General features: G+C 34.4%; 1 protein-coding gene across 1 annotated transcript; it reads left to right on the forward strand.

The window, feature by feature from the left end:
• Positions 1–772: 772 nt before the first annotated feature.
• Positions 773–26632, forward strand: LOC113225930 (apyrase-like). The gene is made up of 11 exons (XM_026458404.1): positions 773–1069; positions 17553–17775; positions 17945–18142; positions 18445–18575; positions 19835–19988; positions 21265–21391; positions 21760–21917; positions 22855–22936; positions 24073–24231; positions 24438–24583; positions 24819–26632. Exons 1-11 carry the CDS (start codon positions 939–941, stop codon positions 24942–24944), a joined length of 1635 nt encoding a protein of 544 aa, XP_026314189.1. The 5' UTR covers positions 773–938; the 3' UTR covers positions 24945–26632.
• The last annotated feature ends 13 nt before the right edge of the window (positions 26633–26645 follow it).

Raw genomic sequence — 26645 nt, forward strand, 5'->3', positions numbered from 1 at the left:
CGAGGAACTACTTTCTTGTACAGTTTATTGTAAGTGCAAGATAATAATGTATTATTTGTTTAGATAGATGTCTACGTTGTTTCTTTAGTTCGCTTTAAAAATATTTCTTTTTGTTACTAAAGTTTCGACAACTTTAGCAAATAATTAATAAAAATATTACACTAAGCATTTCTACTGCATTTATTGTTCTGTGGTAATACCGTAGTAGTAGAAGAAATACAATTTGTGCTGCCACAATCATTTCAAAAACGTTGTCTGTGAATTCGAAACACACTATGCTCATTTAAAATATGAACCAGTTAATCAACCATAACCTAACAAAAAAATTATGACAGCTTTATCTCTCTTTCTATTTCAACTAGTAAATGAGAGCAAGGTTTGATCATTATCATTTTCTAAAGTCGAACATTGGATACAATTTGTCAAAGGATCTTCAAAAGGAAGTCCATTCAGGTATTTAAAGTTAGTCAGAGTAAAACGAACTCTGAATAAATAGCGACATAATCTAAAATTATATACTTCTCTATGTAATAGACTCAAGGATCAAAATAAATAAGACACACGTATACAATAAGGTCGATATATCAAATATAAAATGCAGTCTTAAAATGAATATTGTGTCTTATAAATATGTTAATAATACACAAAGAAACATGAATATCTAATGATACGACTGGTAAAAGTAAGTTTGTTTAATAAAGTTCTTTAGAATAATGTCGTAATAAAAGAATAGACCAGCTTGTGTTAATTTAGTGATAGTTATACAGCGGCCACGGTGTGACGGGCGCTCGATGATATTTTTTTATTCACGTACTAAAACCACGTGTTCAGAACTAATATGAAATGACACGACGAAAATAGTCCGCTAACATTTAGTTTTTAGTTGTCTCTGACAACAACGTATATGTTAGAGTGTAGTTCCTTTATTTTAATTAAAAATGAAGTTGTTTATTTGTATTTTGGTGCTGTGTAATGTAAATTATTTAGAAAATTTGGTATGTGGTGGTGTTTTGAATAGCAATAAGTTGTTCAGATTGGATATTGTGCATTATAATGATTTTCACGACAGGTGAGGACTTTTTTAATTACTTTTGTAGAAATTAAATTTTTATTGAATTGATATTCAATTATTTTTTGTGAAATTACTCCACTAGTTTGTTATAATTATTAATACAAAGATCGAACACTCAGAAAAAACACTCAGAAAAAATATATATACTTTTGTAGAGTTTCATTCTTCATAATATTATAGTCGTTATTCTGTAAAAATATACATTGGCTATGAAAGAGATTTTTACTATATATTTTTTATAATTCAATGCAATACTTATACCATTACTGTTCGGAAAGCGTGGTATTCTAATAATGAATTATTTTATTCCAACTTTTTTAAATGTCACACAATAATTTTTTAACACGCTTTATTTCACGTAAAAATACAACTTGAATGAATCTGTTTCACGTGAATGCGCGCTTCTTTGAAAATCTATGGATTTTAAATGTGCGTTCATCTGAGTATTATAAACATTTAGGGACTAGCCACACTTGTCGACTCGGAATTTAAGCCGTTCAGAAAAAAGTTGATTTTTCGTTCTTGTAAATTAAATAAATTTTACTTGTAAAAATAATTTTTATTAACATAAAATGGATCGAGAAGATTATCAAACGAAAAAGTTTTAAAAAGGGTTAGGGAAGAAAAAAGTCTTTTAAATACAATAGAGAACAGAAAGCGGTAAATGTTTGGACAGTTGTTACGTAATGAATAACGGATTTGTGAGACGTATAATTGAGGAGAAAAAGAAAGAGAAGAAGACCAGGAATGACGTACAGTGAATAAAGAAGAATATCACAATGAGAAGCTATAAAGAGAACAAAGAGCTGGCTATATGTGGGGGGAGGCTGCACCAATAAGAATCTGTCTCTTATATAGGACGTTTAATGAAAGTTTAATTTAATCTATGTCAAACTATTGCAATTTATGAATTTTCAGAGCTATCTTTGTTGGGTCACAAAGTCTAAAAAAACAATTTTGTTTAATTTAGTTTAGTAGCAGTAGTGCTCCTTGTGCAAGAATTTGTCGAGGGAAGTACTGCCACCTTACTCATTTCTGCCGCCAAGCAGTTATGTGAGCATTATTGCGTTTAGGTTTTGAAGGGTAAAAGTGCTGACGAAATTACAGGCACATGGAACTTCTCAACTTATGTCTCCAAGTGACAGGAGTAGTGGGAGTGTCTCTCGGATCTTTGCGATTTTAAAGCTCTCAGCGGCACTTCAACCGTTATGGATAAACGTGTCGCTTTCCACCGGGCGCAATTTTTAAAATTTGAACGCTGCTATTTTATATTCTCACGTTATCCATCTAATAAGAACGAAAAAGTCGCGTGATTCGTATCGGCGCGACCCGAGTGGAAGCGAAACATGCAACTACTTTCTCGCCCTAATTGCATGAACATGAAGAATTGTATGACCGGCTTAAGTTGATTCCGTAATAAGTGTGGTAAAACCCTTATTGGCGAAATTCCACGCGAAATGAATAATCCCGTGTAGACGGGAATCGTTCTTACCTTCGGCGCAGTGCCGAGTTCCACCCAAGGGTCGTCATTCGTTTTTCGTATTTAATAATAATAACCCACACACTCAACATAGCCCCGCACTAGGGAAACCCTGTGTCGCGGGTGCCACGGACACACACATAGACAACCACAAATTACACTCAAACTCACGAGAGAAATAAATGTAAGCCATACATTTCTCTCGGTTCGGGAATCGAACCTGGGACCTCTGCGTGGCAGTCCGGCATGGTAACCGTTCGGCTACGGAGCCAGTTAAAATTTTTTGGTTTGGTTTTATAAAATATAATTAAATCCATTGTTGTGTATTTTATTTGTGGTTAGTTATAAGTGCCCAACATGAAACTTATGCACTATGTAATTATTAACTTAAAAGATTAAGAAAAGTTTTGTGGAATTACCTATTTGGCAAGTTTTATTGAAATTATTGAGTTCTTAGGTTTTCCCGATTGTTACACATAAGAAATGAAATTATTGCACAGTCAGTCAACCGTGACCATGGGAACCGTAAAGGGCCCGAAACGCCGGTTTGTTTGAAAAAACAAATATTCGCGATTTAAATCCGGAATAATAGTTTCATTTCCTATTTATTGAATTTTTGTTTTTTAAATTCCTTTTTATAAATGCGCATTTGACCTACATCTTACCTGATGGTTAGTGATGATGAGATCGACGAAGAAGCATGCATACCTAAATAATGTTTACTAACTATTATATTGCCTTGAAAAGGCCCAACTTAACGGAAGGTGTGTGAAATCTGTAATCCAATAAAATGGAATTCATCTCCTAATTTACCACTCTTGGAGATGGAATATTTTATTCAAATTTGAACAGGACCACTACTGGGGTAACCCCTTTTCCACAAAAAAATAATCATCGAAATCGGTTTACGTTGATCGGGTATTGAGAACCCCTATTTTTGAAATCGTTTAGAATGAGAACATACTTCCCTCTCACTTGAAAAATATTGTGCACCACTTAAGTCATGTAATCATTTTAGAAAGTATAAATCTCTTACATTATGCAAACATGAACTAAAAATATAAAGATTTTGCACTTTTTCTGTTATTAATTTTGCGTAATTACACATTTTACTTATTAATTTTGCAGACTTAAGAGGTGAAAGCGTAATGATGTATTTTTATATTTCTTTAAATAGATTTTCTAGTTACTGTTTATACACAACTGCGATGCCAAAAGACGTCGACGATGACGTCATATTAAGGACGATATTTATTTATATAGATATTGGAATAGATTCACTGCAGGAGAGAGATGTATAAACGGTGTAATGATGTTTTCCAGAAATATAACAGTGTTCAATGTGGAGTCGTGAGAGCATTTTACAATGAAGCAGTAGAGTAAATGTTTTCTAATTTGCTGTCAATAAGCTTATTTTTTCTCACGGAATTGTGATCTCTAAAATAGTAACGTTATGACTAGTAAAGATGAATCCGTACCCTTGGTATAACAAATCAACATGTGATTATAAGTCAAAAGGGCTTTTATTGCGTATAAATACATTATTATTTTTAATGTATTTTTGACGACTTTCGTGGTCGAGTGGCTTGCACACCGGTTTTCATGGTGTCGCCATCTCTGGTGTCCCGACAGGGTCAATGTAGAAAAACTAACTTTAACTTAACAGACGCATACAAATTATGTCAACAAAAGTATATCTGAAACTTCGGCAGAAAAAAGAAGTTTTCAACCAGAAAGCTGGAATTCCTTTATAATTTTCTGTTGAATGCGTAAGAAGGCTCTCAGAACCAAAAAGTCGACTAGGGGGTCAAGTGTCTTAGAGCATCGACTGTACAACATAAGTTACAACATGAATGTATTGCGAAAAATTTAAACAACAAATTTGTTTTCTCAAACATGCTCGGAAATGTTTGCATTCCTTTCAAAAAACAAAAACGGAAGGTTTGTAATTTATGGAACAGGCGACTTCTTCCCGGCCAAAGCTTACAAATTAAGTATGAAAATCCATTACTGTCCACTTCTCTAAACTTTTAAATCAACCTACTAATAATGAACTAAGTAAATAGGCAAAAGAATAACTCATGCAGCCAACTGTCAAGTGTTCGTAACTGCGAGAATTAAAAATACATGTACCGCTTTTTTTAAAAAAAGGGCGGTAAAATGAATTAAAGTAATAATACTAGTAATATATTTATTTTCTCTTAACATACAAGGTAATTTGTATAAATGCTTACTGACTAAAGAGTTTCTACATTAAACCTTATTTACGAGAGACTGGTGCCTGAGATAGGTATAAAAATGCCTGTATTACAGGTCACCAGGTCCCCGTTCTTACATTTATGTTAAATCAGTTTACATAGATTAGATAGGTATAGTAAATCAACAGTAAAATGGATTTAAATGCATTGTGATTAATTAATTACTTTCAATTTGTAAAATTAAAATAAATGAAATAAAATAAAATTACTACAATTTTTTTGAAAGAATGAGAATTGAAATACAAGTTCATAAGAGAAAATATCAAAAGTAAATAGATTTGTATGTGTAATTCGGTAAAAGAGAAGTTGGGCTAGTGTGCTTGCGTGTGTTGCAGGTATTTGTATTTGGGCGGGTAAATGTATGAGCAATACTTTAATTATAACGTGGGATGCAAAAGGTTTTCAGTCTTACACGACAAGGCTTATTGACACAGACGGCACCCTTCCTTCGTTTACCAACTAGGTTATCTGGATTATATGTAAGTTCTGAATGTTTTTTAAGTACGGTGGTTAGAACAAATAGATGGCGCACTGATAGTAGATCCCAGGTTATATATAGATCCATTTTAGGGAATCTAAAGGGAAGACCAGCTGATACTTTAAGGGTCGTATTCTAGAACTCTACTCAATGCTCAAGTCGGAATTTGAGTATGGTTTAAAGCACTCGAAATCATACTCAAGTCCCTGCCATTAGGGTCGTATTTCCAGTGCTTGTGTTTCAATTGCAATCCTGACTTGACTTGCAAACCTCAATTAAGTGTGATTTTGCACTTCCGCCCCATGAGGTGATGCAGTAGTTCAACAATGATTGACCCAAAGCAAGAAACACTGATTTAATGAATTTACGGTCTGCAAGGTGTCGTAGATTTTTAACAAAAATATGATTTTCCGTAACCTAGAAGATAACATATTCATGTGTTCTTTGAAGCTTAGAGTTTCGTCAACTAGGATGCCAAGATATTTAACTGTGGAAGTTCTCACAAGGGGAGGACAGTCGCACGAGGAGTCGCCGTTTGAACATGAATGCGCCATTATGGAGAGGGACGGATTTGGAAGGAGATTCTTTTTAAGTCCAAAAGTTACAAATTTTATTTTACCCACGTTTAGAGTAAGGACGCTTACGTAGCCATTTGTGGACCCTATCAAAGCCTTTCTGGGCATTGGAAAAGGTATCATTCCAATTTACGCCAGAAAAGGAGAGAGCTGTATCATCCGCGAAACTTACGATTTCACCATGATGAAGACTTAAGTTACAGAGTTCGTTGATGTAAATTAAGAACAAAGTAGGGCCAATGATACTACCCTGCGGCACCCCATAAGTTACCTCCTGTCTATCGTTAATAAGTTCCTCTTTGGGTACTATTGGTAAGGTAACTTTTAAAAAGCTGTAAGTGTAGTTACACCCATATACTCCAGTTTATGCAGAAGGAGAGGAATACAGACAGTGTCGAATGCCTTTGCAAGGTCTAGGAAGACAGCTAAACATTTCCTTCCTTCGTCAAGGCTACGGACAATATCATGTATGAGCTCATGGACTGCGTCTCCAGTAGAAACACCAGCGCGGAAATCATAATGGGCAGCTGATAGTAGGCAGTTTGATTCTAGGAAGTTGACTAGGCCTTTGTTCAAAATTTTTTTCCAAAATCTTGGATAAAGTTGGTAAGATAGAAATTGGCCGATAGTTACCGACACAGCCTTTATCGCCACTCTTGTATATGGGTATTATAATTGATGATTTAAACGGAGTGGGAAAAATACGTCGTTAACGTAAAAATACGTTTACGTTTGTAATATATCAATAGATAGATTACAGACGTAAATTATAGGTGGTATAAGTAGGTTTATATATCTTTTTATGAAACTACCCGACAACTAGTCGTCACCGATAGCACAGTCATTTCTTAATCCCATAATGAGACTATTAATTTCATCATGGTCCGTGGGGAGAAGTACTAATGATTTTAAGTTGACGATTGAAGGGGTTACTGAAACCAACTCATGACTTTCTGTCTTACCCATCCGCTCCGCGAGATTTCGGCCAATATTGGCGAAGAAGGAATTCACATCATTAACGCGTCCACCCGAATCTTCACCGTCGGTAAGTAAAAGAAAGTAGAAGTGCTTTGTTCTTTACAGTTTTATTGACCTTTTTTCTGTGTTTGTCGCGAAAATGAGTTGTAGTGAGAAAAGTGATAACGAAAACGCAATAATGGATACACATTCAACCATAATCGGAAGTTCAGTACACTACTATTGAATGTGCGTGGAAAAACTATGTCAAATATTAGTTTTAATTAACATTTTTTTTACTTCTTATATTATACATCTTGTTCTCTTTAGTCTTCTATTATTTCCTCACATTCGTTGAGAAAAACACTTATATGAGCCTCGGTAGGAACGGGGATTGCTTGATTCGTATTAATTGTATCTATGATTAATACACAGCTTCGCGGGCGTTCGGCCTTGTAACTCATACTCGTCCAGCAATCCCTTACTTCCCGGCTTCTGCAATAATGTACACACGCCAGCACATCAAGCTACACATTGACGTATCTTGTCTGGACTGGAGGCGATTTTCGAACAAAAATGTGTAGTCTGATGTGCCGTTGTCCGTACTATAATTAAAAAGCATTAGAAATATTAATCTCTAAACGATTGGAATACTAGACGATTACAAAAAAGGATTTGAGGTGTGCATGTTACATCGTCGATCATTGTCACTTTTCATCAGGTGAGATAGAAGTCCAAAAAAATACTGCCATTTTTAATTTAAATAAAATATAGTCAACGGGTTTCTACAACGTTAAAAATATGAAAAATGGTACGAGCTAGTAAAATAATGTAGGAAAATTATGATTTTAAGAACTGGAAGTAGATGGTTAGGAAAACAAGAGCACGAAGACTACAGATAAAAAGAAAAATATTTTCTTTAAGTGATTAGATTTTTACCTTACGTTCTGACTATATTTCTTATAGAATATAAATGTTTTTTCTTTGTTTCATAAATGAACTAAAATCATAATAGAGTGTGCATATAGGTGTGCGTTAAAATGTACGTTGTTCATAAAATAAACTGCAATAGTGCATCAAAACTTTATTAAGAAATTGTTAATTTTCTTCGCTTGTTTGGACATTAGTCTTTACTGTGGATTACGCCAATTAAGTTAAAAAGATAGTTTTGGTGCTGTCGGCCTAATTTATTCAAAACATGTCCAGGCATTATGGAGTCTGTTGAATAGTGTTTTCAGCCATTTAGTTTGAAAGTTGAAGACACTGATATTTGTGTATCGTCAAAAATAGACGTAGAGGCATTAATCTCGAAAATAAATTATAAATTTGACGACAGTGGTGGCTCAATGGTTTTCACTTTGGTCGCTGGACAAGGAGGTCCCAGGTTTGATTCCGGTGTTCTGGGTAGTGCCTCGAAGTGAACTCCATTGCTCTGGTACTTGTTTACTAGCTCTCGCGTAGTAGTAGCAGTAGAGCTCCTTGTGAAGAAGTCCGTCCAGGGATGTACTGCCACCTTATCTATTTCTGCCGCCAAGTAATGATGTGAGCATTATTGCGTTTCAATTTTGAAGAGTAAGGGGTACTGGTAAAATTACAAGCACAAGGAACTTTGTCAACCTATACCTGAGGGTGACAGGCGCAGTTTTAATAAAAGTAATAATATTAATACTTGTTCGTCCTGTCTCTTGGGATCATACCTACCTACAGTACCTAACTAGTACTAACATAACCTAACCTACAGATTTTTTAAACTCTTTAATATTTCTTGCATTTTTTTAATGCATAACATCATTTTGCAAAACGAATTTGATCTTAGTAGATTTATCATTACCAGAAATATGCAATGCAAGGTACGTTACAGTTAGCGCTGAAACGTATGAAAAATGTCATTGACATGTTTATTAACCCCGATAAAAGTACCAATAACCATAAGTAATGAAGCCATAAATGTGATTTATAAATGACGATCAGGAATGCTAAGTTAGCGTGAGATCTCTGGTTTGTTTTTTTTCGTAATATCAAGTGACGGGCGAATAAGTGCGCCTGATGGTAAGTACACATTATCATTTGCGCGCGCAATCGCGCACTCCAACACGCGCCAGTTTCATGCGGTCTATCCTGCGTGATTAGCCTTTACATGGACGCTCTTTCCGTTCTAACAAAAACGTCCATTGTGTCTTGTCTTGTTGTATGTGTCCAACACAAGACACAATGTACGCGCAAACTGAACGCACCATCACCGTTGCCAAGTTGTGGCTTTAGTGGTAGTATTTAAATTATCACTAAAATATACACACAACTTAAACTTATAACTATGATGATATTGTCATGATGGTACCCGAGTCCAATATAATATGAAATTTTTAAACACTCTTAATTTGAATATTTACACGTGTTATTTTATTCTATAATTGGTTACGGCTGACTGTTTGCATGACAATACTTTTTTTAATTTACCTTGTACTAGTACTAACCGGTTTTTAGCATTTTCCTCAATTATTACGTATGTTTTAAACGTAGCTGCAGCTTTATTTAATGCATTTTAAATGACATGCAGTCAAGGCTAACGACTGAGGACTTACCAATGTTTAATAAGCATTATCTGATAATTAGTTTATAAAGCTGAATGTCCAAAAATGTGAAAAATTATCCTTGTTCAGCTTTTAGTCACCTCATTTGCATGCCATTATCACCGGTGTTAGACCATTTGCATACAGGTATTTCTGGTTATATTGACTGTATGTCCGTTCATCTAGCCCTCTGCATCTAGCACTTCTAATAAAGGTCCTCGGTCTCCATTCCAGCACTTTTTTTGCTCCACAGGTCATCGGTTCTGCGGCTTATGTGACTTGTCGACCATCGCCACTTTCAATGCGCAATGATATGCCCGACGTCAGATAGCTTAGTGCGACTCCGAATTTGTTTGTTTTTTATTATGTTGCCGAGAGTGACAATAAAATTAGTATAAAATAATTATGTATGTTACTCACTATCATTTAAAGTAATATTGCAGAAAAATAACCACTTTTGCGCTGATGGATTCAATCGTAGTAGCGATATAGTACATTATTGCAGAGGCCGGAAAGGAAGGGATTGCTGGACGTGTGTGAGTTATACCTAAGGCTGAGCGCCAGCGAGGCCTTGTATTAATACGAGTCAAGCAATCTCCGTTCCGGCCAAGGCTTATATGGTGATTTTCTCAAACAATGCGAGGAAATAATAAAAGACTAAAGAGAAGAAGATGTATAATTTAAAAAGTAAAAAAAAAGTTAATTAAAATTAAAAGTAATATATGACATAGTTTTTCTAGGCACATTTAATAAATATATATTAAAAAATAATAAATATATTTTATCGCTCTTCTCACTAGAACATATTATCGCTACGAACATAACGAAAAAAGATCAAAAAGACAGAAAATAACACCAAAACACTTTAGTTTATTTTACCGCCTTTTAAAAAAATAATAATAAGCGGTACAGGTCGGAACTTTTCGACCGAACGACCACTTGGCAGTTGGCTGCATGAATTTTTCTTTTGCCTTTTTATGTAGTTAATTATACTATAGTAGGTAGATTTAAAAGTTTAGAGAAGTGGACAGTGATGGATTTTTCATGCTTACTTTGCAGGCGTTGGTCGGGAAGAAGTCGCATGGTCCATAAATGACAAACTTTCCGTGTTCGTTTTTTGAAAGTAATGCAAACATTTCCGAGCATGTTTGTGAAAATATATAATATCAATTAATATTTGCGAATCTTTAACTTATAAATAATGTAATTGGGTACTAGTATATTACCCACATTAATTAATCAATGTACAAACACTTATCAAGTTGAAACTGCTTTAATCCGGTTTTAGCTACAATAATAATTATTATTGTTTTAGCAATAAACAGCTCCTATCATTAAACTAGCTCACTAATGCCATTCCTATCTCGCAAAGTCCGTCACGTGGTGACCAGACTTCCTAATTATATCAATTTAAATGTACACCAGCGCAAGCGCAAGTGTCAATGGTTCTTGACCTTTTTCATTCTTTTTGTTCCGTCATTGGTTTATATCATTCTTTTTATATTGTTACCTTGTACGCAACTCCACTGTACCAGCCTGTATTCTTGTTGCATTGTGTTCTTACCGAGGACATGAGACAAGAAAATATTGAAGAAATGATTTAATTCTGATTGTTATAAGTGCCTAGCAATAAGGTCGTCTGTTGTACAGTTAAAAGTACATCGATCTTGACACTGGGTTTTATCCGTTTTTATTGCAAGTGCATAGAGTTGAATTTAAACCTTATATATTCCTCTTGACGTGCTCTTGACCTTGTATTCTGTCTTTCGACCGTTTGTTTGTTTTTGTTTTTGTTCTTGTGTGCTATAAATATAAAACAAGAGGGACAATTGGAAAAAATGTTCGCTATACTGGTTGACTTTTTTGTGGATAGTATGCAGTTGTTCCATGTAACAGTCTACATAAGTTAACATTATTTCTAAGACTCACTTCAAATATGAAAAGTTGATGTTTTACCGTATTAAAAACTTTTCAATAAAAATTATACTCGTCGATTTCCGGAAAATGTCGAATAACTACGAAGCTCTGAAATCCTTAGAAAAATAGTGAAGTTTGAATGAAATGAAAAAAAAAATCCAATTTACTAGGTATCGTAATTAATTGTTGGGTTATTTTTTGGATTTACTAGACAGAGCGATTATGACGTCATGACATTTTGTGTGTGAATATGAAGGAAATGTGACGTGAAATCAGCCAGCAAAATTTGTATATACAATACATTTTTTGCATTTCAGTAACTTTGCGCTTTAAGATATAAGTTTGAGAAAGTAAGATGACGAATTTTGGCTGTGTAAAACATAAAGTAATAATTAAAAAAACCGTAGTAGTCTAATGGTTTGACCTACCGCCTCTCAAGCAGATGCCGTGTGTTTGAATCCGGGCTTGCACCTTTGAGTTTTTCGGAATGTATAGTACCTATACGAAATTGAATTTGAAATTTACCACGTGATTAAACCAGTACGTCGAAGAAGGTTCACAAACCCCGGAAAACGTGTGACGTCCTCAACCCGCATTGAGAGGAGACTCGTGCCCAGCAGAGGGACGTAGGGTTGATAATGATGATGATGAAAACATAATTAAATTACCAATACAGGTGCTTTTATGTATATTTTGCCTTAGTTGTACAATTAACAATCTATAGATAGTATTGCATACTTGAATAATTACATTAAGAATTGTCGATTTGCCTCGCATTGAAATATGCAATAACAAAACGAACCCTTTTTTTAATTGTAAACATATTAAACGCCTAGACCATTTGGTTTTTATTGTTGTATTTATACAAATAATATTTAAACAAAATGTTGTGTCTAAGTACTTAAAAGTTAGGAAATGAAACTATTTTCTGATCTACATCACGTGCTACATTACTTTGTAAGGACTTTCGAAACGGTTTTCAAATTTCGCAGTTCAAAGCGACGACGCTTTGGATTTTGGATCGTTGTTCTTGCAACCAGTATAAAGTTGAATTTAAAAAAAATAATGACATTGATTTCTCAGGTTTTTGCGATAATTACATATTGGAAAAAAATAATCCGATGTAAATAGCGAATATTTCTTTTTTCAAACAAACCAACGTTCCTTGCAGGTCCCGTGATCATGACTAATCGCAGTTTTAAGTCCCAAGTGCCTGTAGTTGCACCAGCACTCATACCCTTCAAAATCGGAACGCAGTAATGGACGAGAAGAGCTCTATTAAAATCTCTATTTCTATATAATTATCTATTCTATACGTATAAGGAAAAATAATATTATAATAATATATAATGTTGACTTGCATTAATGGAATTCTTTATCAATAACATTGCCTCTTGATCTATCCGCAATGACTATTGATTATTTGATTGTCAATAAATAACCTTTATAACAGTCAAAAGGTTAAATAAATAAAGAGGTATTTGCCTGAATTGGAGAAAAAATGCTAATAGTAAACAATAGAGTTTTTGTGGTAAATGGTCAGGAGCAAGTCAAGTAAATTCCATTTACCGTGAAGCACACTGTAAATAAAATGGACGCAGACTTCGTACAAATATCTGTACAAGGACTATCAGAATAATTAATAAAAGTAGTTTCGGTAGAGGTCGATATATTTGTATGATCATTGTTGGAATTTGAGGTGATATTGTACATTCTTTGTGTTATTTCTAAACGTTGAATTAGGAAAGTTCTGTAAAGACAGTGTTATTATGTTTAAATATATAAACAAATTTTATTATTAATTAATTTTACTACCTATTTTTGCCGTAATGCAGTAATGTGAGCGTTACTGTTGTGACGATGCGATCTTTCGTCATCATCCCACCTCTTTATCATCCTTTTTTTCTGGTTCCCGGCCATCTATTTTGAAATTGCGAATCGTTCTTTAATTCCTTTTCTTCGTCACTCTTACTTTTCTAACTTTTAAGTCCAAAATGTCGAAGCTTCCGTAAACAGTTCCTGATACCTCAAGGAATGACAAATCAAGGATACCAACAGGGCTCTCGAGGTTACACTGCAGCATACAGGACATGCTTGGGCGGTGCCAGCAAAACGGCCACACTGTGTTCCAGTTTTGAAGGGCATGTATGGGTGCTGGTGAAACTACAGGCATATGGGACTTGTCAATTTTATGTCTCAGGGTGCAGTGGCAGTATCCTTCAGATATTTACGATGTAAAGCTCTGAATTTCTTTGCAACTGTTATAGACATACTTGTCGTGACGTCACTTTATATCATAATGATTTTCTTCAAAATTAAATGGGACCACTATGGAGTTACCCTCTATCCAACAAAAAAGAATTATGAAAATCGGTTCGAAAAAAAACATACAGTGGAATTGAGAACCTCCTCGTTTTATGAAGTTGGTTGTAAAATAGGCTTTTTCCCGGAAAAAATAAAATAAAACCTTTATTAGCCATGGTCATAGGACCCGTATAGAGCCCGTAATATTGGTTTGTTTGAAAAATAAATTTACATCGGAAATAATGTTCTCTATTTCCAATGTGTAATAATCACGAAAACCTAAGAAATCGATCTACTTTTATTTTTATTAAATTCTACTTTATGCCGGTTGCGATAAGAACGATCCAAAATCCAGAACGTCAAGCACGCTTTGAACAGTGCAATTTAGAAACAGTTTCGAAATTCTTTAAACAGTAAAATAGGACTCAGAAATCAAGCGTTACAAAGAAACCCCAACTTTGTTCGTGACTTCAAAGTTCAAGCGTTGTAGCTACATACCGTTTCCGTTTCGACCGATCAACCTTCAAAAAAAAGTCAAGGCATCTTTCTTTTCTCTCGAATCTTTGCGAATAAACTCCAATAGAATATATGCTACCCCCATAGGAACATGGCAACAATCAAACACTACATACAAATCAATGCGTATCTTCCCATCACTGACTTAAACCAAACCTTCATGTTATTTGATCAATAAAATAAACTGAATTTTATACCCGTTAAACTAACTGCTTCGACTCAATGACCCGTAGATTATCTCGGCCTACAGGCAAGTAATTAGCATTAATAAATAACACGTTTACTGCGTACACAAAACACTGTTACATCGAAATATTGATCTGTATTATATGACCTTATTTAATGTTACTTATAATGCACCTATTGAATGTTGACTTAGCTTTTGAATTTATTGTTCTCCTCTGAAATAAGTCCTTGTGAAAGAGTTCATCCAGAGTAGTAATGCCGCCAAGCAGTAATGTCAGCATTACTGTGTTCCGGTTTGGAAGGGTAAGGATTAGAGATGCCACGAATATTCGGCTACTATTCGGTATTCGGCCTACACGGCCACTTTTTTTAATGTTTGGTATTTGGCCGAATACTACGACTATTCGGCCGAATACATGAAATAATGAAAAATAGCACATACTATTTAAAATGCAATCATGTATTTTAATCACAAATTATTGCTTTAATGCTTAAAATCAATCAGTGGCAGGTTGTGATGAATGAATCTTTTCAGCATTGGTTGGTAACAAACGATCACGCTTTTCCTCATAAACAATTCCTGCCTCTGAAAAAAGCCTCTCACTATAAACACTACTGCCAGGAGACGATGGATAAATCTTAGCAAATTTTGACAGGCTTGGGTACTGCTTCGCGTTTGCTGACCACCACTTGTAAGGCTCTGCCGTCCGATTTAGGCGAACAGTTTTCAAATAAAAATTAATCTCATACGCAATAGAACTTTTCCCGCATCCCCATCATTTTGCATATTATCTGTAGCGACTTCTTCAAAACAGGTCCAGAAACTGTCATGTGTTAATTCTATCGTTTTACAATTTCTCAACAAACTCGCGTTACCTCCGCACGCAGCGCAATGAGACAGGTCGTAACAGGTGGCGCGTGAAATGCATGGATCTTACGCCGAAAATTCGGTGCTTCGGCCGAGAGCGTGGTAGAATATTCGGTATTCGGTATTCGGCCAAATCACTATTCGTGGCATCTCTAGTAAGGATGCCGGTGAAATTACAGGCACATGGGGTTTGTCAACTTATGTCTCAGGATGATGGGCGCAGTGGCAGTGCCCCTCAGATATTTGCGATTTAAAGCTCTGAGTAGCACTGCAACTGTTATGGACAGACGTGTAGCTTACCGTCAGGCGCACGACTTGTCCGTCCCCGCACTTAATATTATTAAAAAAAAGAAATCCGTTCAGTTTTTGTCTAGAAAATCAAACATTGAAACTTTTCAATTGGGTATTTCTCCAGAACGTATAGTGTTTTATACTTATTCAAATTGTAATACGCTTTGTAGTAGACTAGGATTAAGGCACAAATTGTTAGGTTATGAAAACCGACTCAATAAGTTTAGTTTACAAACTCTAGCCCGCCTTAGAATTGCTAGAGACTTGTAAATGTAAATGGCAGATTAGGTCACATATTACTAGACAGAATTTGGATAAAGGTACCAACTCGTTTAGTCTGTGTACCTCAATTATTTGTTGCTCAAGTTTTTAATAATAAAAACAATGTTTCTGCAAATACCCAAATTTACCATATGTGTAGATTATGACATATTTCATGTACACAGAAAGTCAGTCACCAAACAGTCAACTTAAAAAAATAAAATGTTTTATTTGTTCATTTTGCATGGCATAATTCAGAGACTGATTTCATTTTAACCTTGATAGGGCTTGTGTCAGAAAACACCGCTCTTCTATAAAATTAATAGGCATACGTTGCTATTATATTATATAAATATTAAAAGAAACTACTTTAATTTCTAAATTTCTAATTTCTAAAGTGGTGTTACAACTACCAAAAATGTAACTTAATACATTAACTTCCAACTTTACAGACTAAAAATAGATTAACCTATGTGTTAGAGTGTGTGAGTGCATGTCTGTGTATATGTGTATGATGTAAGTGTGCGTACATATTGAGTATGTAAGTGTGCGTGTGCATGTGCGTGTGTGTGTGTGTAGGTCTGTATGGGACTGTGTGTGCATGCGTGTCTTCTATCCATACTACCTACAATGCCCCATCGCACATTATCATACTATATAGTACTAGTGACATGACACATCAAGTAGATTTCATATCATCATACCATAGTAACGTTGCTATGGCTTGTCTCATATACAAGAAATTACTAAAAGTTGTATGTTTATGTACACGTACATGTATATTTGTTAAATTTCGATTTAACTTGAACTTTAAGATGGCTATATATACTTTATATATTTTAGTTTTATATTTAAAATAGGTACCTTTATTTTGTTTTTGCTTTCTTTTTTCCATTTACAAAATCACACAATTTGTATGTTCTTGTTTCTGAATGCTGGTACAGTTGTCATTGAAATGCGGATTTACTGGTCTTTTTCCTTTGTATTGTTTTAAAGTAGTGTAGTCATTGACTTACAAATAAATGGACGACGGGTCTAATACAAAAACCACGAAAAAATGTCCCAAGTCAACCTTTTTAAACGTAGTGACATGTAAAGGAATATGAAAAAGCTAAAACGTTGAATTTAAATTGTAATGTCATCGCAGTACTGTCTAATTTTGCTTGCTTCGCTGTCAGTCGAACAAACGAAGACTGAAGCGTGAATGACGCTCTGTATACGATTTTAATGCCCTATAAGTTCGGACACTTTTTAGCGCGGACCCGACGTCCAAATAATTGTAAGTCAATGAGTGTAGTAATCTGTTTTCTGTAATCATAATACAATAAAATAAAAATGTATAGGTATATTTTAAAATATACTATCAATTATCATTCGTATGGATGTTTAGAATCAATACAAAAAGTTATATTGTGTTTAAAACATTAACATAAAGTCGAGCCCTTTGGTATGACAATTTAGAACTAATTGAGCCCCTGTAACTGTCATCAGACCGCGATGGTTTACAATTAGTTTCTAAATCATGTACTGCATATCATTGAGTAAGGATACAAATTGGAGCGCATTTTCTATGACCTTAGGTATTTATCAATTTTCTCAAATCCAAAGATGTGACGCTAAGGTTATTGAAAATATCCCCTTTTTTGATAAGGAAGCAATATTTTTCAGATCTAAATCGTGTGGCATTTGTTTTCAATAAACCAATGATTCTGGCTAGATTGGTTTGTTTGAAAAACAAAATAGACGTGAAAAAATAGTTTCATTTCCAATGTGTAATAATCATGAAAACTTAAAATTTGGATATATCCCTTTGTTTCAGATTTGAAGAAACATCAATATCCTACCCTGTATGTAAGAGTAATGATACAAAATGCGTTGGAGGTTTCGCTCGCCTTTACCAGGAAATCAAGACCTTGTTGCAAGAGAAGCCGAAAGCGCTCCTTTTGAATGCCGGAGACGTCTTTCAGGGTACTTACTGGTATACGCTGCTGAAATGGAACATAACACAAAAGTTTATTAATATGTTGCCCAATGATGCCCATGTAAGTAATGCTGTTGTGAATAATTGGCCAATACATAAAGCAGTAAAATACATATTCTATTGTAGTACTTTAGAGTCCTTTTCCAGTTTAGTGGAACTTGACCTTATTTTCTCTTCAATGAACTCCATCAACTCCATAAAAATAACTAGAAAAGAAATTTAAATTTCAGGCTATTGGCAACCACGAGTTTGATGATGGAATTGTGGGTCTAGCTCCGTACCTTGCGGCACTCAAAGCACCCGTTGTAGCAGCTAATATAGATGCCAGCAATGAACCAAAGCTTAAGGGATTGTTCAAGCCTCACGTTATAGTTGAGCGAGATGGGAAAAAGATTGGAATCATTGGACTTATAACTCCAGATACTGCCGTAAGTATTCATGTCCAAGTCTTTAGATAAATCTAAAAAATAAAATCTGTTAAAGATTGTAGTTTTTGGACTAAAGCTATTTTCGCGTTTAGTCTCCAGCAGACTGACTGGCTAGACTGACAGAAATGTAAAATTAGACCAAGTTTCTTTCATATTGAAGACGATGACAGTTCTGACCAAACGGCTGACATAAGGAGACAACTTCTCTAGACTTTCCAGTATTGTGTAGACTGGCGGTATCTATCCAATTATTGAATATCTTAATACATTTAAAAAATCGTTATTATTGTTGTAAATTGCAGGTTACATCAAATTCAGAAGGTGTCATATTCTTAGATCCAATAAAATCAGTGGAAAAAGAAGCTAAGTTCCTGACAGAACAAGGAATAGATATTATCATTGTGCTCTCACATTGTGGACTCGAAGTGGATAAGTAAGTCAAATCTTTCATTAATCACAAAAGACTTTTGTAAAAGCCCTTTATAAAAAAAGTACGTGACGTAAAACGAACATCATTGTAATGCTACTCTGCTACAACTGCTATAGTTGAAATTTTCCTATTATGTTGTAGTGTTCTTGAATGGTTTTTGTTTTTGTACTTTTATAAATTAAACTGATCCTTTATTTTATATGACACAGGTGTTTTAGTCTGTATTTCGTTCACGTGTAGTGTTTGTTTAGTTTATTCAAAACCGTTCAACACAATAACTTAAGCTTAAAGTTACCGCATTTGCATTTATATGAACAGTAGAAAGTAGATAATGCAAATCTGTTTTAGTTTATGGACGACTTATTGGCAATTTAAATGCAAGAGGTAGCCGTGTCTTATATTTTCTTATAAAACAGTCAGTTTATAAACTAGCATCTAAAATTGATGATATTTTGAAAGGGAGAGACATATCAAACTTAATAGAGTATTTAATTTTTGGATTTTTTTCTATCAGCTTAAATATGTTGAAAATATGTACATTGGATTGGATTGGAAATGTAACTTTTTTTTTCGGATATATATCGCGTATATTTGTTTGGTTCATGCGACCTGTAAAGAGTTCGAATCGTTGTTTGTTTGAAAAAACTAAATAATGCTCTGACAATATAGGATCGTTAGCGGGAGCGTTCCGGGCCCGGGAAGTTTTGTAATGTTCGAGGTTTGCCCGATATACCGCGTCTGTCTGGCCTGATCTTTAACGCAATTTAGATTAGAAAATAATCATTTCCAATGCGTTGCAATCGTGAAAACTCGTAAGAACTCGATGATAATAAATTCTGTGTTGAGAGCATCCTTCGTAATTTTTAGCAAAACGATTAGGTACTACGTAAACAATCGATAATAACTTGTACTGAGCCATTAAAGTCGTGATATCATATGCAGTTTCTTTCGAACTTCTGACTACTGAATGCATGCATTATTTTATTTTTCGTTGAATTTTAATGATGTTTTCCGTTACGACAATCGACTCAAAAAGAATTTGATTTTCAATGCTTGTCCAATATATTATATCACTTATATTAAGGTAGAAATTGACATTTTAATAAGAATAAGTGTCAGTCTTTGAACACTCATTGCATCAACCATCAAAAGTTAAACGTATTAAATAAATAACATTAAGTGGCAATTATACAATACAATATGATATGGAAGAAGAATACTCATTCAGCTTCCATTTAGATCTTGGTTTATCCTGATTTCAGAGAAATGGCAAGAAGTGTTGGAGAACATATAGACATAATAATAGGTGGTCATAGTCACAGTTTACTATGGAATGCATTAGATGCACCCAGCAAAGAAGTTATTTCTGGCCCTTATCCTGTTATTATGGGATCGCATTCTAAGCCTGAACACAAGGTAAGCCTACATAATGTAATCTATGACATCGACAATCTAATTTCTTTGAATCAGCAATGATTCTGATTTTTGATGAACAATGATCATTGAGCAATAGATATTCCAATGTTTAAACGACGGTATGCAGTAGAATTTCATATCAACAGCGTGACTTAATTGTTTAGGTAATACTAATTAGATATTTATGTGTATCTAAACGCAAAAAAAATAATATCCCAAGCGTCTGTGACAAGGTTATTAGGACTTGACTTATTAGGTTTTCATTCGCGGAAACACAGTTTCTATAGAAGTTGACATGTAACAAAATAAATACAATTTCTCTGTGTCCCATCAAACATTAGGTATACAAACATTTAGAAAGTATATTATAAATGTACTTATATGCTCTTCAGCAGACGAAACAAAACTACAACATTATATGGGTGTGCACATAGATCTAAGAAGTCAGTCAATAATTAACTCGATGATAGTTATTAAGTCAATTTTAATGACAATAATTGTAATGAAAAAGAAAGAAAAAAAAAGTATAATGTAAAATAGGATTACACGATAGTGGAAATTAAGAAGACTTCTAATAAGCAAGCTGTCACGGTAGTTACAAACACAGAAAGCAGTACAAATAATCCTCCATATTATTGAAAGTAGCAAAGTTTACTGTGTTATTTTTACACCTATACATAAATTGTCGAGCCTGATTGCGTACAGCCTTGACTTAAAATAAATTACTTTAGTTTTTTACAAATTTCGTTCCTGTCACTGGTGCATAAGATAGTTAGTATCTTTGTTGTGTAATTCTAATGTATAGACTATCTGAAAAGTGCTACTTCTGCATCTTTGCATCGTCACCTACAAAAAATCAAGTCTTGCGTGGAACGTTACCCATCAAGTGTGAACGGTTTACTATTGTTGGTCGTGGGAATCGGATTTAATCTCAATTGTGGTCTATTTTTACTTGGGCTTCTCATAAGTGGTTGTACAGGCAAGCTCAAAAGTTCCTGTATATTAAGGGCCCTAATTTTTGGAGCCGATTATTTATAATAACAACGCAACGTGCAGAAAGAGTAGATGTTTACGTTTTTACGTTCTGCGACCAATAGACAAAGAGGATATTAAAAACAAGCTTGAGATGGTGAAGAAAAATTCGATAACCGAGGTCGAATGGTTTTTCTTGTAATTCACAATATGGCTCTGGGCGACGTAGGTTGTACTTATACAAACGTGATATACAATATAAACTGATAAGGTAGAATTTATGTGCTTATTAATCTTTTTTTAGGTACTGATTGTGACGGCTTCAGCATTTACCAAATACTTAGGTAACTTGACTGTATACTTCGATAATGCTGGAGAATTGCAGGATTACTCGGGACAACCAGTGTTCCTTAACAGGTCTATTCCTGAAGGTAAAATCATAAGCATGAAGGGCATAAAGAAAATTTACCCATGATAAGGTTTTGCTGTATAGATTATAGGATTACTTGCTAAAAAGAATATAGGCTATCTCTCAACGAAATGGTCAGAGGTTCTCCACTTCCTAATTGGATGCTGCTTATTTCTTCTACACGCATGTGTAGTTTAGATGCTTGTAAATTCTGGGTACCTACTTTTAACATGGCTTTTCATGGATATCGTGGACCCTGTTAAATCATAACTATTAGATAGTAAATTTTCCTTTTACCCAAATCCGTACATTTTTACAATGGCTTTTTTAAATCAATGCCGATGTCTTGTTTTTTGTTTTATTCATTATATATTACTTTGTATTTCTCAGACCCAGAAATAAAAACCCTCTTAGAGCCATATAAGCAAGAGCTCCACATCAAAGTGCATGAGGTAGTTGGCTATGCCAACGAGAACTTCGTTGATAAGCAGTGTGGTGCAGGTGAATGCGCACTGGGAGATTTGGCTGCTGATGCTTATGTTAATGCTGTGAGTAAAATCGATAAAAAGACCGAATTAGCGATGGAAGGGCCATGTGGACTACCGTAAATCCTTGAATACTAAATCATGTGTGTTAATAAGTTTCCAGATAGGTACTGTTATAATAAATAGGAAAAAATTACGAAGTTGGTAAGAAATCATTTCAAATACAGCCCTTTTTGCACATTTTGGTTTTATATTTACTGGGTTTTTAAGCCTTTTTTAGTTTGCTAGCATGTCTCTGTCGAAAAGTCAAAATTGAAATACTGCACAGACTCAAACTGGAGTAGCCAGCGCAAATTGTTTGAGCAATAACAGCTGGAGATATCAAATCGTTTTTCCATCCCCTAAACCTATCGACCTGATGATAACTATATTCGTGTCTTGGCGGATTTAAACATCAATCTCTATAATACTATTGCTTGTAATATACAATTTGGACGGAAATGCTGATATACACTGTAACATGAACTCTGAATAGAACTTTTTCAAAATTGTAAGTTGCGTTTATTCATGTCAAAGGGACACACGACCGCTCCTAGCCCACAAATCATTTGACTGTTTCATCTCAGTGGACGACGGGCAATTTTTTCTTCCCGTACTTCACCTATGTTCTCTTCAGTGGACCATGGGCATTTAATTTTTCCTGCAGCTCACCATTATGGACTCACTTATTGCCTGGACTGATAATTGATTTTAGCCCCTGACATCAAAAGACAGGAATGTATTGATTTACATTCTTCGGATACTAGGAGGGAGCTTCATTATATTTGTCAGTCATCGAAAATACCGAAACCGATTGGGGCATAATTGGTGTGATATTAAGTGTACACTGTCTGCAAATCTTATTGGGTTTATGTTATCTTTTTGATTTCCTTTTTTTCAAACCAACATAGCAGATATGGTTTTTTGATAGAGGCTAAACAGTTTATCTCTTCACTTGCAGACACTGGAGATGAAACTTAATAAATTGCCACTAGTGTCATTTTTAATGAGGAATATGATTAGAGGCTCGATTCCCAAAGGAGGTGACTATATTACTTTTACTTTCTTTACTAAATATATGTAATTAGTGCTTAATCTGTAATAATATCTTGTGTATGATCGATATTAAGTACCTGTCCTTGTTAATGGACGCAACCACGTAATTAAGTGGATATCAACGATTATTTAACACTATTTGAGAGTTGTCAACGTTCTGGTTCAACAATTGTTGAACCAGAACTGTGATGAGTGACTTCAATAAACAGGTCAAGATCATTATTAAGGCCTTATAAATTAAGCACAGGTTCTTTGTCACTGGAGTTGGTATTATTTAAGATGCTTATGTTATCGGATTAAACTTTAAATACTGCTTAAGATGAGGCTCAAGATCTGAGTCGATCGATGTAGTCAATACGCTATAATAATATCCAGTGAAACAGTATTTACGGATTAAGAGGCTTCGGTTCGCCTCTTTGTCCGGTGGCGCAGTCGAGACCAAAAGCAGTGAACTGCAAAGTGTCAGTGTAAAAAACAGCATTTAACTTGCATTAGCAAAAATTTACAGAAAACGAGCACATTTGCAGAGCTCTTAATAGTTATACTATTTCAATAAGCATTTTGTCCTCTATGGAGAAATAAAAGAATGCATGATATATGATACGTCAATGTTTTTGTGTATAAATTTCATTGTTAAGTTATTTTTAATTGTTTTTGCACTTAAAGTCTGTAATGTATCACCGAGCTATATATTAATACGAACCTAAGAATATTTTTTCTTTTTGAGTGTGCCTGTTTTTGTAACCTTTATTTAATGTGATTTTAAATCACAGCTCCATACGACGTTTAGTTTAATCATATAATATTATGTTGGACATACTAATGAGTGATTACGTAAGAACAAATTACGTTTATTATCTACAAGAATCACTTAGAATAGATCAAAGTTACTTATTGTTATAAGTTTTTCTTTATTTTTTTTTATGGTAAGAGAGAGAGAGGTAGCCCCGATTCGGCAAACAGCGCTGGTTTGAATTTAATCAGACAGATAGAATTTTTCTTTATGTTGGTTCGACTTTTGTATCGATATTAATGACAAACTAGTAGAGTATCTTCTTAAAAAATATATATCATAGTGGTAAAAGCATCATGATTTTCAACAAAATATTTTATTTTATTTCAGACATAACCCGAGGTTCGATAATAAACACTCTACCATTCACAAACAAGGTGGTTTCATTTAAGTTGCTCGGCAAATATCTTGTGGAGGCATTAGAGATTTGTATGACGACGTACTGGATCAAAAAACCTTTCAATGGGCCATTTATGCCGCATATTTCTGGTAAACAATAGTATTATTATTTTTTATAGAATACCTGTTTAACAGATAATCGACTTATACAATAGAAATACTTACGTACTATTATTAGATTATTCAACATTTTTTGCACATTGTTTTGGCCGCATTATTAGAAATGTCTTAGAGTGCAATAAAGAATGAATTTTGCATTTGCAATGAATTTTATTTTTATTTTTTAAAATTTTTAGGAATGAAACTAACTTTAAACACGACGTCAGCTAAAGTGGACTCTATCTTGGTGAAAGTTGGTGATGAATTTGAGCCTTTAGACAATGACAAAGAGTACCAAATTAGTACCCTGAAGTTTTTGCTACAGGGAGGTAATGGATTCAAGGTAGGTCTATCCAAAGGGTTGAAACCACGCTGACCTAATTGTATATGGTCTGTGCGGTGGATTCCATTAGAGATTTCATTAAAGAGATTTAATTTAAATCATGAAAACAAATACTAAAGAAAACATTTACAATATGAGAAAGAGGCAGAGAGACAGAGGGAGGAGCATTGACTTACAATTTGTAAGTCAATGGGGAGAGGAAAAGAAGTTAAGTGATTATTGTTGGGTTTTACAGGTGTTAAAGGAGCACGGATATGATCCGATTGTAATTGGAAACGACGCAGAACTTTTAGAAAAATATATCAGAAAAATCACACCAATCACACCAACATTGGATAACAGACTTGTTATAATAGAATAATGCTAGCGACCTAGCATGGATATATTTAATTCGAAATCTTTGAATATTTAAATTTTGATTTAGTTTGTTTCTATCTAGACTAATTTATACTCGATATTAAAAAAACATGTTAATGGTGCGTGCTAGTTGCAAGGTCATTCTTCCCCGTTATGTTCCGGAGTGCGCTCGTGAATACCTAGCTTACAAAGATGTTTAATCTTTGTAACATTATCTATATACTTTGTTATTTATTACCATAACCCAAGTTCCATTTATCACAACATAAATAAATACAATGAATTAGTTCAGTCTATGTATCTGAATGTTAATTATTATAAACTAAGAACATAAAAGGAGCTAGAATGGTACCTTGTGGAACCGCAGGTCCATGTTAAAATATACCTTTCTGTAAAACTATCGAAATGTAAATTTGTATATTTTACTAGTATTAAGTAGTTGTGTAGTTGAATATTTTGTAGATATATTACTATTACATATAATATAGATTAACACACTTGTTAAAGTAGAGATTAAAGTGATAGTAAATTAGTGCATACGACCTCATACAAATTTAGTAGCTGTAGAGCTCGTTGTGCAAGAGTTTGTCTAGGGAAATACTGCCACCTTATCTATTTTTGCTACCAAATAGTAATGCGGCCAATACTGCGTTGGGATTTTAATGTGTGAAACTACAGGCATATGGGGCTTATCAACAGACGCAGAGGCAGTGTCTCTCAGACCTATGCGATTTAAAGCTCTAAGTGGCACTGCAACTGTTATGGACAGGCGTGTCACTTATCACCAGTCGCACGACTTGTTCGTGACGTCATTTGAAATCATATTAATATAGTATGTGTCGCTTGTCATTTTCGATATGAGATTTTTTTATCTACGATATGACTATAGAATGTGATAAAAAGGTGGTGACTGTATTTCAACTGGTGATCACATATACGCATGATAACAAAGGAGGTGATTTTACTTCCAAATTACCAATGATTTACGGAAAAATGTTTTTTGCAAATGGTGAATTAGTTTCGTTAGGTAAAGTATAGTTGGACCTTTTTGCTTCTAAAAAAGGATCCGTCTTAGTAGCTCCGGTTTTGCGATGGCAGTATAGTTATTTGTTATACAGAAATTTTCCCACATAGTAAATTTGTTTGTTGCTAATTCCCTTCAACATATATGTGAAAGAAAACTCCTATTCAATTACTACGAAGCGACTTATAGGTAACTCGGACTTAGGCAAAGCTGCAGAGCATTGAACACCGCAGTAAAGTTGCCTGCTTATCCGTTTTCTACAGGATATATTACGCAAAGTGTGCGATGGACGGAAATGCACGAATTAATTCTACCTACCCCTTTTCATCACCGGGGGACTAGACGTAGGCTTTGGTTCCACGCCTATGTTGTACATATTCCAAGGAAGTTACGTTTTCACATCTATATGTCGAACGTTATAACTTGGGCCTTTTTAAGGCGAGAGTGAATAGGTATTATTTAGGTGTACATGCTCCATCATCGACCTCATCGTCACTTTTTATCAGGTGTGATGGAGGTCAAATGTGCACTTATATGTAATAAAAAAGTAATCATTTAATTTTTGGCAATGTATTTTGTGAAATATGAAGTTACGGAGTTATCCATTATGAAGTAATGGCACTATGGCATTTGCATCACATTGACAGTCGCTTACACAGATGGCTAAAGTCGAACAGTCGC

The sequence above is a fragment of the Hyposmocoma kahamanoa genome, unplaced genomic scaffold, assembly GCF_003589595.1.
Source record: "Hyposmocoma kahamanoa isolate Upper Pololo Valley unplaced genomic scaffold, ASM358959v1 180, whole genome shotgun sequence".
NCBI lineage: Eukaryota > Metazoa > Arthropoda > Insecta > Lepidoptera > Cosmopterigidae > Hyposmocoma > Hyposmocoma kahamanoa.

Bases quoted from the DNA above. Each gene is read 5' to 3' on its own strand.
- LOC113225930 (XM_026458404.1), top strand. From the start codon at position 939: ATGAAGTTGTTTATTTGTATTTTGGTGCTGTGTAATGTAAATTATTTA. The intron at 21,392-21,759 runs GTAAAATCATAA...TGTATTTCTCAG, and splicing joins TAACAGGTCTATTCCTGAAG to ACCCAGAAATAAAAACCCTC. The intron at 24,232-24,437 runs GTAAACAATAGT...TAAAATTTTTAG, and splicing joins ATTTATGCCGCATATTTCTG to GAATGAAACTAACTTTAAAC.